This window comes from Manis pentadactyla, chromosome 6, assembly GCF_030020395.1.
Source record: "Manis pentadactyla isolate mManPen7 chromosome 6, mManPen7.hap1, whole genome shotgun sequence".
Taxonomy (NCBI): domain Eukaryota; kingdom Metazoa; phylum Chordata; class Mammalia; order Pholidota; family Manidae; genus Manis; species Manis pentadactyla.
In genome coordinates this window covers 103,484,620-103,498,795 of record NC_080024.1, presented here as the reverse complement: position 1 = coordinate 103,498,795, position 14,176 = coordinate 103,484,620, and the positions used below count along the sequence as shown (strand labels likewise).

The following is a 14,176-nucleotide window of genomic DNA, read 5'->3' as shown; positions in this document are numbered from 1 at the left end:
CGTTTATAAGAGCAAAGACCTTAAGTAGGTACAAGTGCATGGACCCTAATGTGAAAATGGTAAAGTAGGAACATGGACAATTTTAAGGTTTACATTTAAAAGAAATAACTGTTTCAATGGAACATTTAAACATATGTAAGAACACAAAACAATAGAAATAAATGCATGTAATCACCAAGTTTAAATAGATGTTAATGTTTTACTGTATTTGCTTCAAATCACTTTTTTACCTTGAAAGGAAAGGAGTGACACACAGCAGCAATTCACCGGAGAATTCCGCTTTATTGGGGAAAGGTGCTGGGTTATATAGGAAGGGGCATGGGGTGATTGTGGTGTCACTTCTATGGGGCTGGTGGCTATTGGCTAGGTGCTGGGAGTGGGAATGGGGAGAGAGGTGATTGGGCTTCAGGTGGCACCATTGGGAACTGAGGACCCGGAAGAGAAGCCGGAAGTTCGCCATCTTACTGGTGGGGGCCCTTAATTCCCCCCTTTCTTCTCTATGGGGTTGTGGACGTTGCTTTCTTTCTGACTGCTTCCTGCTGAACGGGGGTGGAGAAGGGAGTGAGGGCTTGAGGATTGGGGGGAAAGGGTTGATAGGACTCCCCACAGTAAGGACGAGTAGATGTGGACTTCTTCAGGTTGGAAATCAATGAAGGTTCTTTGTAACTATAGGTCGAGGACTTGTTGATTCTAATGGTGCCAAGAGGATACGGGTGCCAGAAGCCAGGCGTCTGCGGCCATTGTTTCCAGGAACAGTTTCTAACGGAGAGAGGGGTCCATCTCAGCGTGTGGTGAGGAGGTTACGTGAGGGTGAGGGATCTTCTGTGGCTAAAAGCTGGTAGTTCCTGAGTAAAAGCTGGTTGAAAGTTTGATTAGAGATTTTTCCGACTTGGGATTTGATGAACTTTATTATACAGGGTAAGAAGAGACAGGCGAGAAGAATGATTATTATGGGGCCTGCAATGGGCCAGAGCCAGGTAAGGAGGGGGTTTGTTAGTATTGAAGAGAATGGGTTGGAATTGGAAGCAGAGTGGAGGCTGGAGGCAAGGTCGGTGAGTTTGGTAATGTCAGTTTCTACAATGCCGGATTCGTTGATGTAATAGCAGCACTCTTCCCGAAGGAAGACGCATGTGCCACCCTTTTCGGCTGCAAGCAGATCTAAGGCCCACTGGTTTTGAAGGGTGACCTTAGCTAGCGAAGTGACCTGTCTTTGAAGAGAGACCAGGGAATCGGCAGTGGATGTCAGGGCTCCCTCAAGTTTGGCGTTGAGATCTCTAATTGCCCACAGAGAGTGACCCAAGGCTCCTCCCGAAAACCCTGCCCCAATGGCTGAGGTGGTCGAAGAGATACCGACCATGATGGGAAGGAAAGCAGCCCTTTTTGTGCACAAGGGCAAGGGAGGTTGGAGCTCAAGAAATTCTGCCATGCTATAAAGTGTAAGCTGTGGGGTTAGGGTGATGAGAATGCAGGGTATATCGGAGTTGGGAGGCAGTGACTTGAAAAGACTGCCATTACACCAAAAGAAGTGTCCTGGTTGAGTGAAAGTCTTAGAGCCGGAGGTAGGGGTGTAGATAGAGAGGCAGTGAAGTGCGCTGGAGGGGGGTGGAGCTGGGCCTACACAGTGGTGGATGGTGAGATTATCTGCGTATTCTGGTTCCCATAGGGGTATGTCTGCCGGGGGGGGGAGGGGTTGTCCTTCTGCATGGAAGGAATAGTTGGAAATATTAAGGGGCACAGCGGCCAGCAATGGGCGCTGTAGTGATGCGCACAAGAAACAATTGGCGGTGTTGAGGGTGTGGTTGAGAAAGATGGTGGTGTCTTGAATAAGCTTTAACTAAGAGTAGGAGGAATAAGAAGATGAAGAAGTGCCGTCAAGAGTTTGGATAATGACTTTTTTGGAATGTCCGATATCTGATGCAACTTGAGAGATCTGGGAGTGAGAGGGAACATACTCTCAAGAGATATGAAGGGTACCGTGGGGGGTCGAGGACTCCCCATAGTAAACTGAGGCTGTGACCCCAGCGGCTCATCGAGAGTCCCAGGAATCTGGGATTGATAAGGAGAATGAGCCGTTGGGGTATTTCATGAAACGGTTGGAGGAGTAATACTATGGGTACTGGGAGTTACTCATGTAGTGAATGGCGCAAGACCAGTAGGGACATAACCCGTAGGTGTCTTGCCATTGCCTGCAATAGGCTTGTCTTTGGTCATAGAGGAAGCAGAGGTAGGGAGAATAAAGGTAGCTGCTAGTGAACACTTCGGTGGAGGGAGGAAAGTGGAGGTATAAAGGCTCGGAGCAGCCTTTCAGAGGGCAGTCTGATGTGGCAATGAGGGCAGTAACTTTTGTTTGATGCTGTGTGTAAGTCTGTCTGACTTTGAATCTCCATACAAAGGAGGCTGGGGTGGCGGGGAAGACAATAGGAATGAGGAGAAAAAGCAAGAGAGCGGTAAAGGAGGAAAAAGTCATGATTTGGGTATGGATGGCAAAGGGGGTGAACGGGATTTTGGAGAAAAGAGGACAGTAAGATCAGGAGTCTGGAGGGAGGGAGAGTCTGTAAACTTTTGTAGGTTAAGAGATCCTTTAGGTGATATGGGGACAGAATGGTAAGGGGCGCCCCAAATGTCAGTTTATGAGCTTCCTTCTGCAAGAGCTGTCCAGCGGCTAATGCCCATAGGCAGGGGGCTCATCCCTGAACTGTGGGGTCTAATTGCTTGGAAAGATAAGCTACTGGGGCAAAGGATGGGCTATAATATTGGCCTAGGACTCCTAGAGCTTGACTGGACCTCTCATGAATGTATAATGAGAAGGGCTTCGACAAATCAGGAAGATGGAGAGCTGGGGCTTCCACAAGGGCTCGACAGAGCTTAATGAAGGAGTGTCGGGGTGAGGAAGATAATGGTTCTTCAGGGCGGCCCTTGCTGAGGTCGTATAGGGGTCTTGCCAACAGGGAGAAGTTAGGGATCCACGCTCTAAAATACCCAGCCAGGCCTAGAAAGGAAAGGATTTCTGTCTTGGTTTTGGGAATGGGCAGGTCAGAGAGGAGCCGTTTTCTGTCTAAGGTAATGGACTTTCTTTGTTGAGATAGAAGAAATCGGAGGTAAGTGACAGAAGGGGAAGAGATTTGAGCTTTGACAGGGGATACCCGGTAACTTCTGGAAGCTAGAAGGTTAAGTAGGGAGGCAGTGTTAAGTTGAGACTGTTCTTACGAGGGACTGCAGAGTAGAAGATCATCCACGTATTGTAATAAGGTGGACTCGGATATACTGAGAGGGGTCACGTAATTTGATAGAGGCAGGAGGACATAGAGCCATGGAGGGGCTTGTAATGTCCCAAACTCTGGGATTTACAGGGTGTATGAGGGCGGAACTGGAGCTTTCATTGGGTAGAGGGGGGTCATCGGCTATGAGGGCCATCAGAAAGGGAGTACTGGGGGCTGTGGGAGTGGATATAGTTATGGAAACATGGAGGAGAGAAAGGATGTCCCGTCTTAGTAAGGGGATGGGACACTGGGGCATAACCAGGAAGGAGTGGGATAAAGGTATGGGATTGTCTTGGATTGTGCATAAAAGGGGGGGGGTTTAATGGGAAAATCTGTTTACTTCCTACCCTGACTATAGGAGTAATGGCAGGCATGGTAGGGCCCCGGTATTCCCGCAAGACTGAGAAGGTGGCTCCTGTATCTAGGAGGAAGGAGATGGGGCGACCGTCTACTATTGAAGTAACCCTGGGCTCCTGTTTGGTGATGGAAATGGTCAGGCGAGAAGCCCCCGGGCCCCATCAATCTTCTTCTGCCAGTCCCACTACGGCGGACTTAGGATGGGGGTTGTTCGTCCAGCCTCCCCTTCGGGTGGCTGGGCAATCAGACCCCCAGTGGCCCTTTTTGTGGTATCTGGGGCATGGGGTGGTAGGAGATCTGGGGGAGGGGCACACCCTTGACCAATGTCCTTCTTTTCCGCACTTGAGACAAGCTCCTGGGGGGGGCTTGTTTGTAGAGGGGCGCCCAGGTTATGGTTTTATCAGCTGGGCCAACATTTGGAAATTGGCCTGATCAGCCTTTTGTTTACGGCGTTCTTTCTCCTCCTCCCGGTTATGGAAGACTTTAAAGGCCACTCTTAGGATCTCAGTCTGTGGGGTAGCGGGGCCCTGTTCTAACTTTTTGAGTTTAGCTTTAATGTTGGGGTAGCTTTGAGCTAGGAAGTATGTCATAAGGACATGTCTCCCATCAGGCGTTTCTGGGTCCAGGCTGGTATACTGTAATAGGGCTTGAGTGAGTCTGTCTAAGAACTCGGAGGGAGCTTTTGAAAATTGGCTATTTACGAGCTGCTTTTTTCAGACCTGCTATTAAGCAGCAGGCGAAGATATCTCGAGAGCGGAGACTCACGGTGGTGTTATAATTTCAGTGTGGGTCTTGTTCGGGGACATCGGTGGGGCCAGGGTGATAGGTGGGGTCAGTCCTGTGGGTTTCGGTGGCGTGCCTTTGGGCGAAGTCCCAAACTCGTCTATGCTCTTCAGGAAGGAGGGTATTGGCTAGGAGCATGAAAATGTCATGATGTGTGAGGCTGTATGACTGGAGGGTCTATTGAAACTCTCTGATATATGTTGTGGGATCAGTGGAAAAGGAACTTAGGCGTTTCTCAAGTTGGGCTAAATCTCTTAAGGAGAAAGGGACGTGAACGCGCACGATGCCTTCAGATCTTGCTACTTCTTGGTGGGGGGGGCGATAATTTTGGGAGGCCCTCAGGACTGAGTCTGAGGAGGACTGAAGGGTTCTGGCTCAGTCTGTGGGGGAGAAACAGGTGATGGGGGCAAAGACAGAGGAGGCTCTTGGAACTTAGTTAGAGGGGGGCTGAAAGGCTCAGGCTTGAACTGCAAGGAGGGGGAGGTGGGGGAGGAGATGGTGGTGGAGGAAGGGGGAGGGGTTGTTGTAGGAGAGGAGGGGGAAGGGAGTGAACGGGAGGCTTTTGCGGGGGAGACGGCTTGCAGGCTAGGAGAACTTGGGGGGAGGCGGGGGGAGGAGGCGGAAAGCTTCGGTATAGGGAATCTCCTTCCATTTTTTCAGGCACTGGCAGTAGTTAAAGAGATCGCGAGTGATGTTAGGATCAAGAGCTCCCCCTGCGGGCCATTGGTTGTTATTGTCTAGGGGGTATGTCGGCCAATCTTGGGAGCAGTATTTGTGGAGAAGTTTTGGTTTTATATCAGGCGTCAGGGAGCGGGTGGCTAGATACTTGAGCAGGCATTCAAGAGGTGAACTTTCAGGGAGGGATGAGGAGGCTCCCATGGCTGAAGGACAGAGAAGGAGACAAACAGGGGAAGACGAACGGAGATCCTCGGACTGGGAGCAGACCGCAAGGAGACAAAGGGCGTTCCCGATGATCCTTGGTGGTCTGTGGAAACTCATATACGAGTCGGTTTCTTAGGAAGTGTGGGTCGTCACCCAGACTTCTCTAAGAAGGCAGAGTGCCGGAGTCTGAGGTACCTAGTACTAGGGATTTTCAGCGGACGGAACAGATTTCGGCAGGTAGAACGGAAGGAGGAAGTGGAAAAGGAAGCATTCTCATCCACAAAGGAGTCACCTCGTTTATGGCTGTTGGAGGAGGGGCCTGAGGGTCTGTCACAGCTGTGAAGGCCTGAGGCGGGGTTTATGGCTGTTGGAGGGGGGCCTGAGGGTCTGCTGCAGCTGTGAAGGCCGGAGGTGGGGAGAGTTCCTTCTTCGTCCCCGAGCGTCAGGGCCTTGCTGGACGATCACGGTAATGGCGCTGCGATAGCTCGGGGAAGAGCGGCCCACTCTGGGGGAAAACTTACCTAAAGGCCACAGAGGAGTGGTGAGTGTGAGGAGCCAGCGCCGGAAAAAGAGGACGAGGACAAGCTGCTGCTGGTGTCTGGGGGAAGACGGGGCCCAGTTGGGGTGTCCCGTCTCCCGGGTTTCGGCACCAATGAAAGGAAAGGAGCGACACACAGCAGCAATTCACCGGAGAATTCCGCTTTATTAGGGAAAGGTGCTGGGTTATATAGGAAGAGGCATGGGGTGATTGTGGTGTCACTTCTACGGGGCTGGTGGCTATTGGCTAGGTGCTGGGAGTGGGAGTGGGGAGAGGTGATTGGGCTTCAGGTGGCACCATCGGGAACTGAGGACCCGGAAGAGAAGCCGGAAGTTCGCCATCTTACTGGTGGGGGCCCTTCATACCTGAAATGTTTCAGACTTGTGAAAGTAATGTTCAAAACACCCTTGTAACCACCAGCCAGCCTGAATGTAATTGAATTTCCTATGTATCCTTCTAACCTCATTCCTCTCCTACAGCATCTCCTGCCGTCTCCAGGAAACCACTATCCTATGTTTGATGTTTATCTTTTCCATTGATAATTTTATACTTTTACTGCACATGAATAATAATAAGAAGAATAGATACTATTTTGCATATTTTAAAGTTTCACATAATTGGTAACATACTCTGTATATCACTCTACACCTTGTTATTTTCTTTGTTAAGTTTGGCGTTAAGTAGAGATAAATGCAGTGATGAAACCAAGCTGCTGGAGAATGTCCTAGAGAGCAACAGAGCTACTGCAGATTGTGTGTAGAGGGATTTTTCTCTGAGGAAGTAATGCTAAAGCTGAGACTGAATGGAAAGAAGCCAGCCAAGTAACAGGTGGGATAGGGGTTCTTCCCAAGTGATACTGTTGACCTGCCAGATTTGGAGCCCACCATTTTAATTTTTAAAACTGCAGTGTTAGGAACTTTCAGGCAGGTCTGTGTGGAATCCATACTGTATCAGGAATCTTTTGACATTATAGGTTTATGGGGTATAGCCAAATAGAGTATATAGTATAAAGCAGTATATCTTAAAATGTAGTCTGCAGACCCCTGGTCCACGAGGTTAAAACTGTTTTCATAATAATACTAAGATACTACTACCCTTTTCCTCCATGTGGACATTTGCACTGAAGGTGTAAAAGCAATGGTGGGTAAAACTGCTGGTGCCCTAACACCCAACTGTATTAGTATTCACTGTATTCTTTATATCATACATTTGCAGTAAATTAATAAATTTGGCTTTCACATAAATGGCCTTTGATGAAACAGTACAAATTATTGATTTTACTAAATCTTGATTTTTTTCTCATCACAAGAAGAAAAAATTTGTAGCTGTGTCATGATGGATTTAATTAGACTTATTGTGATCATTTTGCAATATATACAAATATCAAATTATCATGTACACTGTAAACTAGTATCATGTTATATGTCAATTGTTTCTCAGTAAAAGAAAATAATTTCTTAATAACCCATCCCAACTTGAGTATGCATTTTTTAGTGTTGTGTATGATGAAATAGAAGTAGGCTTAAAGTACATCTAATGCAGGTACCATGGGTATCTTGAGGGAAAAGAGTTTGCAATTATTTGAGTTGCAAGTTGAAACAGCCCATTTTTATGGAACTTCATTTTTACCTCATAGAACAATGGACAGAATAACTATTGTTATTCAAACTTGAAAATTTGGCAGAACATCTTCTCAAGAATAAAGATTCAGGCCTTTTACTTTAAGGAAACAACTAACAGTATTTGTTGCCAATGGTAAAATTCAAGATTTTCAAGCAAAAATGAAAATTTTAGGGTATATATATATTTACCACAGTGAACTTGACAGTTTTTTAGTGCTTGAAGCCTTTTCTGATGACTTTGGTGTTGAAATTAATGAGCACAATTATTTGATGCTTTAGAAATCAATTGATCTATATTTGAAAGATATGTGTAATTGAGTGAAACAGTGTTTTCAAAATGACCAGTGGCATAGTATACAAAACTAACAGTGTTAATGCTTTTGAGGGCCTGTTTTGCTATTGCCAGTAATGCTCAAAGCAGTGTTTCTCAAAGTGTATTTCTTTTGATGTTAAGGTGTAAGGTAAAAAAGCTATCTGAGTTAATCTTGGGTGATGTTTGTTTAAAGAAATGTAGTAAGTTTTGTCAAGTTCTGGGTCTTCTAAAAAATATTTTAAATCTTGTAGAGCTAGTGAAAGTAGTAGTCCCCAAGATACTTGAATTTATAACCCTTTTATCACAGATCCTCCCTCCACTCTGGTATTTTTTGGAAAATCCTGCCATAGAGACATAGAATCTCAGGACCCAAAATACTTTAAAGGCTGGTGAACCATCGTTTTTAGGAAGTGCTTTGGGGATCAGCGTTTGTTGAAGAAAAGGGAACAGAATTAGGCAGAGGGAGAAGATGGACTGCAGTGCAGTCTCAGTAACAATCTCACAAACCCTGGGAAGCTCTGGATCTGCGGTAGCTCTACCAAAGTTGTTCCAAGTAGGGATGAAGACACTGGACATTAATAACCCTTCATCAGTTCTTCATTGGATATGGACGACCCTGGAAGAATGTGTGATCTTAAGGTGAGACAGCTCTTGTTAACCCGGGCACCTCCTAAAGAAAGTTAAGAGCTGAAAGCTCTCTGCCATTGGTACTTCCAGCAGCTGTAGAAATAGGCTTTGATTTCTGAAAGGGGATGGGGTCCTACATCACAGGATCCACTCAGAGGTATAGTTTCTGGCTCCTAACAGCAGAGATGTGATGATTCTTAACACAGAAGGTTTTATTTCTGTCATATAAATATGAGAAGTTTGAAGGTAGTTACTGGTGTTTGTTTATTATCTTAGTCTTTTCTCTGCTCTCTAGGTGGCTGCTGCTAGACCTCCAGCCAAAATGTCTGCATTCCTGGCAGCAAAAGTTTCTAGAAGTTCCATCCATTTACTTATACTTGCATATTCCTATCAATAACTGAGGCTAGGAAATGACATTTATTAGCAGGCACATTGCCTAGCATTCTGTCACAAAGAAAGAATGGGTATTGGAGTTGCCAGCGAATGTTTTTTGCCACAGAAAATCACCATTAATCAGGATAGACAGGTGGGAAAACATTACAAAAACTATCATAGTCTATTCAAGTGGGCTGATGGATGCTGGGTTTGGAGTGTGGGGATCAGTATGGCAAGAAGAAGACTTTAGGAAACCAGTCATGTAGGTAAGAGTTAAAGAATTTTTGTATTAGTGATTGAAGGAAGTGGACAGGAAAGTCAGGAGTTTATAAGGCAACTTTAAGGACTGAGATTTTTGGGTAAACTCTGTCCTTACATACTTCCTCTCTAGGGCAGCAACCAGTTACCCAAAAACAACTAGTAGCAAATAAACTCCAATGTCATACCAGGCTGAAGGCTTTGTCTTTGACCTCAGTAAAATTTGAAGGACACAAATTTTAATTTTAATTTTTGCAACCATTTATTTTAATCCTCTGAAATATAGAGGCATAGGAAAAGTTCTATGAAGTAAAAAGAACCTTCTGTCAAACAGAATATACTCTCATGTGGTACAGAAGGTGTGTTTTCATACTTGCTTCCTAAAATCTCTGAGATATCTTTCCTATAATCATAATTCTTACCAGTTAGAACTGACACATTTCCTCATATAATACTGGGATCCTTCAGTGAAAGGATGGGTCTTTAGCTTCCGGGGCCATCACAGCAAAGGGGCGCATGATGGCATAGTGAATAGAGTTCCAATCTTGATTGCCGGTTCAGACTGTACAGTTCATCCTCAAACATCGTGGGGGTTACAGGAGCTGACACCCCTCGCAGTTGAAAATCTGAGTATAACTTGACTCCCAAAGAAGCATAACTACTGATAGCCTACCGATTATAACATGGATCAGTTAACTCAGATGCAACAAAGAGAAGAAAAGTAGAAAAGAAATGGGAGGATTGTAGGGTCCAACAGAGAAAAGAGCAAGCAGAGGGTTAGGTTAGCTGCCCTGCTGGTCCCTGCCAAGGTTGATGCTTGCCTGCTTGTTGGATCAGGCCTGGGCTGGGAGGGGCGCACGGCCATGGAACAGAGGTACACTGCCTGCTTCCTCGGTTACCCATCCAGCCTCTGCTCCTCTGCTGCTCTCAGATCCTAATGTTTCTCTCCAGTCCAGGTGGCTGCTAGTTAGCTGTTAGTTAGGACATGGTGCTCATAACACCAAGGTTCTAGGTTTTGGCCTCTATGTACGATGTCTTTCCTTTTCCATTTCTATTGTGTCGGCCTCCTCCCTGTCTCTGACCCACAGATAGAGGAGGCGGCAACGCAATGAGTTGTCGAAGATCTTAGTAGGCTGGCCAGGGGACTCAAGGCATAACTAGCTCAAGAGCGGTGCTGAGAGGGGCACCTCTCGTATTTATTAGTCACACAAATACATCCAAGGACAGTTGGTGATCTCATGCATACAACCGTTGGCTCGTTGTGATCTCAGTGCACAACTCCCTCCTCAACGTTCCCCAGCACAACACAATAGGGGACATAACTATGTTGCGGGAACTGGCCTTGGTTAACACACAACATTCATTTAAGGGACACATCACATTTCTCAAGGCACACATCACCAATTAATAGAGAAGAAAAGTTGAGTCATAAAGTTTTGAACCCACATATTGACCACATCACCTGGGGAACCTACTGCCTTCCATCCAGTTATAGATACTGTACATTTATTGAAAAAATCTGTGTAAGTGGACCTGTGCTTTTCAAACCCATGTTGTTCAAAGGCCAACTGCTTCAAAGCTCAGCTTTCCTGCTTACCAGCTATAGGATCTTGGGCAAGATTACTTAAGCTAGTTGTTCACAAATAGGGGATTTTGTCCCCCCGAGGGGCATTTGGTAATATCTAGAGACATGTTTGATTGCCACAATGGGGGTGGGGGTGTTCCTGGCATCTAGTGCTGAGCATCCTCCAGTGCACCAGACAGCCTCCCATGGCAAAGAATTGCCCCACCCCAAATATTAGTAGTGCTGAGGCTGAGAAAGCTCCTTTTAACCGTTTCAGCCCTCTACTTCATCTGTGAATTGGGGTTAGTAATAGTAACTTCTAATTGTTTTTGTGATTTAATTGCTTAAGTGAGATAATCCACGTAAAATGCTTGGCAAATAGTGCCTGGCACATAAGTACTCTATTAAAGTAAAGTACTATTATCATCACCATTATCATTCACTAGTACTAGTCTAGATATTCAGGCTGAATTAAAAGAACACACCATATACTACCTGTAGCCACGTAGCCAGGGAAATCCGTTTGCCTCTTTGATTCATCTGACGGAAATTTCTAAAGAACAAAGAAAAATGGGGAAGGAAAAAAGAAGCCCTTCTTGCTTACAGAGTCAAAGGTGATAGGATTCAATAATTAGGTGACCTTTATTTTACAAATAAGTAAATATTTTATTTATATATAAAGAATAAGGTTTAAGAAAATGATGCACATAGTGTTATTCATATAAATAGCTTTCTTTGTGTTGGTGTCTTTTTCTTCCTTTTGCACAGTATTGCGAAGTTATACCTCCTTTTTTTCTCTATATCTTTTGGAGTTTCAACTCTTTTTATCTTTTCTGGTTATCCAAGGACTTGGGAGCTATTGAAATAATAGAATGCACTGGCCAGGCAGAGCACTGGTATGTTTGAAAATGTCATGCCACCATTTTAGATTATTCATGTAGTAGCACAGTGAGCTGCTGAAATGTTGGCGGAGTTTTCAAGCCTACAATTTTCATTTGGTAGTTATGCTAAGAAATACTAAACTCTAAACCTAAACCTCACTGAGTAACCATAAATTCATTTATATTACAATGATATTAGTAATTGTCTTTTATTTTTCAAGGCAAATGCAATAGGCCGAAGTGCTAAAACTGTCCAAGAATTTCTAGAAAAGAATTACACAGAAGATGCAATAGCAAACAATGAAGCTATTAAATTAGCAATAAGAGCTTTGCTAGAAGTAAGTGACCTAATAAAGCATACTCAGAAAAGCTTACTCTCTTCTTATTCAATTGCATATTAAAAACAAAATTTGCTGAAGGCATCCTAATATTTTAATTGTTCTACATCAGGTTGTCCAATCTGGTGGAAAAAACATTGAACTTGCTGTTATAAGAAGAAACCAACGTTTGAAGGTAAATCATTAACCAAAGAGGAAAAAAATACCTGTAGTACAAAGTGTTTTGACAAAATGTTCTGAGTCTTCTGTGAATCTTCATTATAAGCTTGAAACATCCTTTAGCATCCATTGACATTATTATGATGACCTCTGTTGTTTCTGGAGGCTTATGTTCACTAATTTGTATGTTTATTCCAAGTAGTTATCTATCCCTCACCCTCTGTAAAGACTTAGAGGTGCTGATATCTAAATATAAGCTTAACCCATTTTGGTATGTTCTTCTAAGTAGGAACCTCTACTGAGTCAGTCCTGTTTGAGGTAATACAGTATATTCCCCATGGAGATTTATTCTTGGTACCATGTACAGAGAAGTTATTCTTCCTTCCTTTTTAGATCTTCTGAAATCAAGATATGCTACCAAGTGGCATTCAGCTGCCATTTATATCACTGCTGGCCCTCCAGGCTTCTAACATAAGGGGGGGTTCAGTAATTAACTATTTGCTAATGAATAGAATAAGCCTTGCATTAAAATCTTTTCAGAATGATATGCATATATAGGATATGTAACACGGTATGACATTTCACCCTGCTTTCTTAGTACGATAGTGGAAATGTCATAGAGCTCAGGTTTTGTCCATAATTGTTGAAAGTACTGTTGTTTATGAACCTTTTGAAATATTTCATTATATACTTGAAGTTCTAAAACAAAATTATAAATAGAAAATATTACTTGACAAAATATAATTGGTTTCCTTCATATTGTAAATATTTATAAATTATTGATGTAATTAAAATTTGTTTAAAAAATTTTTTCTTTTCAGATGTTCAGCGCCAAAGAAATTGAATTACAAGTAACAGAAATAGAAAAGGAAAAGGAAGAAGCAGAGAAGAAAAAAAAGAAGACTGCCTAATTCTTAGGATGAACACTGACAGCTTTTAATGTTTTGTTGTTCTCCTTGAAATTACTTTGTGAAGTTTTAAAGGAAATAAGTTGACTTGCATCATACATTTAGTAGTTCTGTGCCGTTAGGACAGTGCCACAGTTGTGGCTGTCTTCAGTCTGTAACATGGACAAACATACATTAGTATGAAGATTTTCTTTGAAAAGAGATTTCAGTAATTGTTGAAAGCAATCATAATCCCACATAAGCCTGAAACTATGCTTTATAATTTATTGTCCAATGTGTTACTTTTCTTCATATATGCAAATTTAATTAGGAAAAAATGTTAAATAATGTGGTGACATTTGCATATTGACTCATGTAAAGAGATAGTTATTAAAGTATAAACTGAATATAATACTGAGTTGTATTTATAAATGAATAAAAACATCTTTGCATTGGCAAATTACCAAAATTTTGCCTTCTTCATTTTTTAAAATTTTATTATCATTAATCTATGATTACATGCAGAGCATTATGTTTACTAGGCTTCCCCCTTCACCAAGTCCCCCCCACAATCCCCATTACAGTCACTGTCCATCAGAGTAGTAAGATGCTGTAGAATCACTACTTGTGTTCTCTGTGTTTTATAGCCCTCCCCATGCCCACCCCCACATTATACATGCTAATCGTAATGCCCTCTTTCTTTTTCCCTGCCCTTATCCCTCCCTTCCCACCCGTCCTCCCCAGTCCCTTTCCCTTTGGTAACTGTTAGTCCATTCTTGGGTTCTGTGATTCTGCTGCTGTTTTGTTCCTTCAGTTTTTCTTTGTTAGTCTCTTGTAAGCAGCATATAGATGGGTCTTGCTTTTTTATCCATTCTGTTACTCTGTGTCTTTTGATTGGTGCATTCAGTCCATTTACATTTAGGGTGATTATTGAAAGATATGTACTTATTGCCATTGCAGGCTTTAGATTCATGATTACCAAAGGTTCAAGGTTAGCTTCTTTAGTATCTTTCTGTCTAACTTAACTCGCTTATTGAGCTATTATAAACACTGTCTGATGATTCTTTATTTCTCTCCCTTCTTATTCCTCCACCTCCATTCTTTATATGTTGGGTGTTTTATTCTGTGCTCTTTTGTGTTTCCTTTGACTGCTTTTGTGGGTAGTTGATTTTATTTTTTGCCTTTAGTTAGTATTTGGTTGGTCTGCTTTCTTTGCTGTGATTTTATTTTCTCTGGTGACATCTATTTAGCCTTAGGAGTGCTCCAATCTAGAGCAGTCCCTCTAACATACCCTGTAGAGGTGGTTTGTGGGAGGCAAATTCCCTCAACTTT

The 14,176-nt window shown here is 43.3% G+C and overlaps 1 protein-coding gene across 2 annotated transcripts in view; it reads left to right on the top strand.

The window, feature by feature from the left end:
* Positions 1–13,293, top strand: part of PSMA8 (proteasome 20S subunit alpha 8) — a 59,145-nt gene extending 45,852 nt beyond the window's left edge. Inside the window, exons 5-7 of one of the 2 annotated variants that reach the window (XM_036914242.2) lie at positions 11,682–11,798; positions 11,911–11,973; positions 12,779–13,293. In XM_036914242.2, coding sequence (XP_036770137.2) covers positions 11,682–11,798; positions 11,911–11,973; positions 12,779–12,868 — 270 coding nt within the window. In that variant the 3' untranslated portion in view covers positions 12,869–13,293. The remainder of the gene's footprint in view (positions 1–11,681; positions 11,799–11,910; positions 11,974–12,778) is intronic. The other variant, XM_036914243.2, reaches the window with a different exon arrangement.
* The last annotated feature ends 883 nt before the right edge of the window (positions 13,294–14,176 follow it).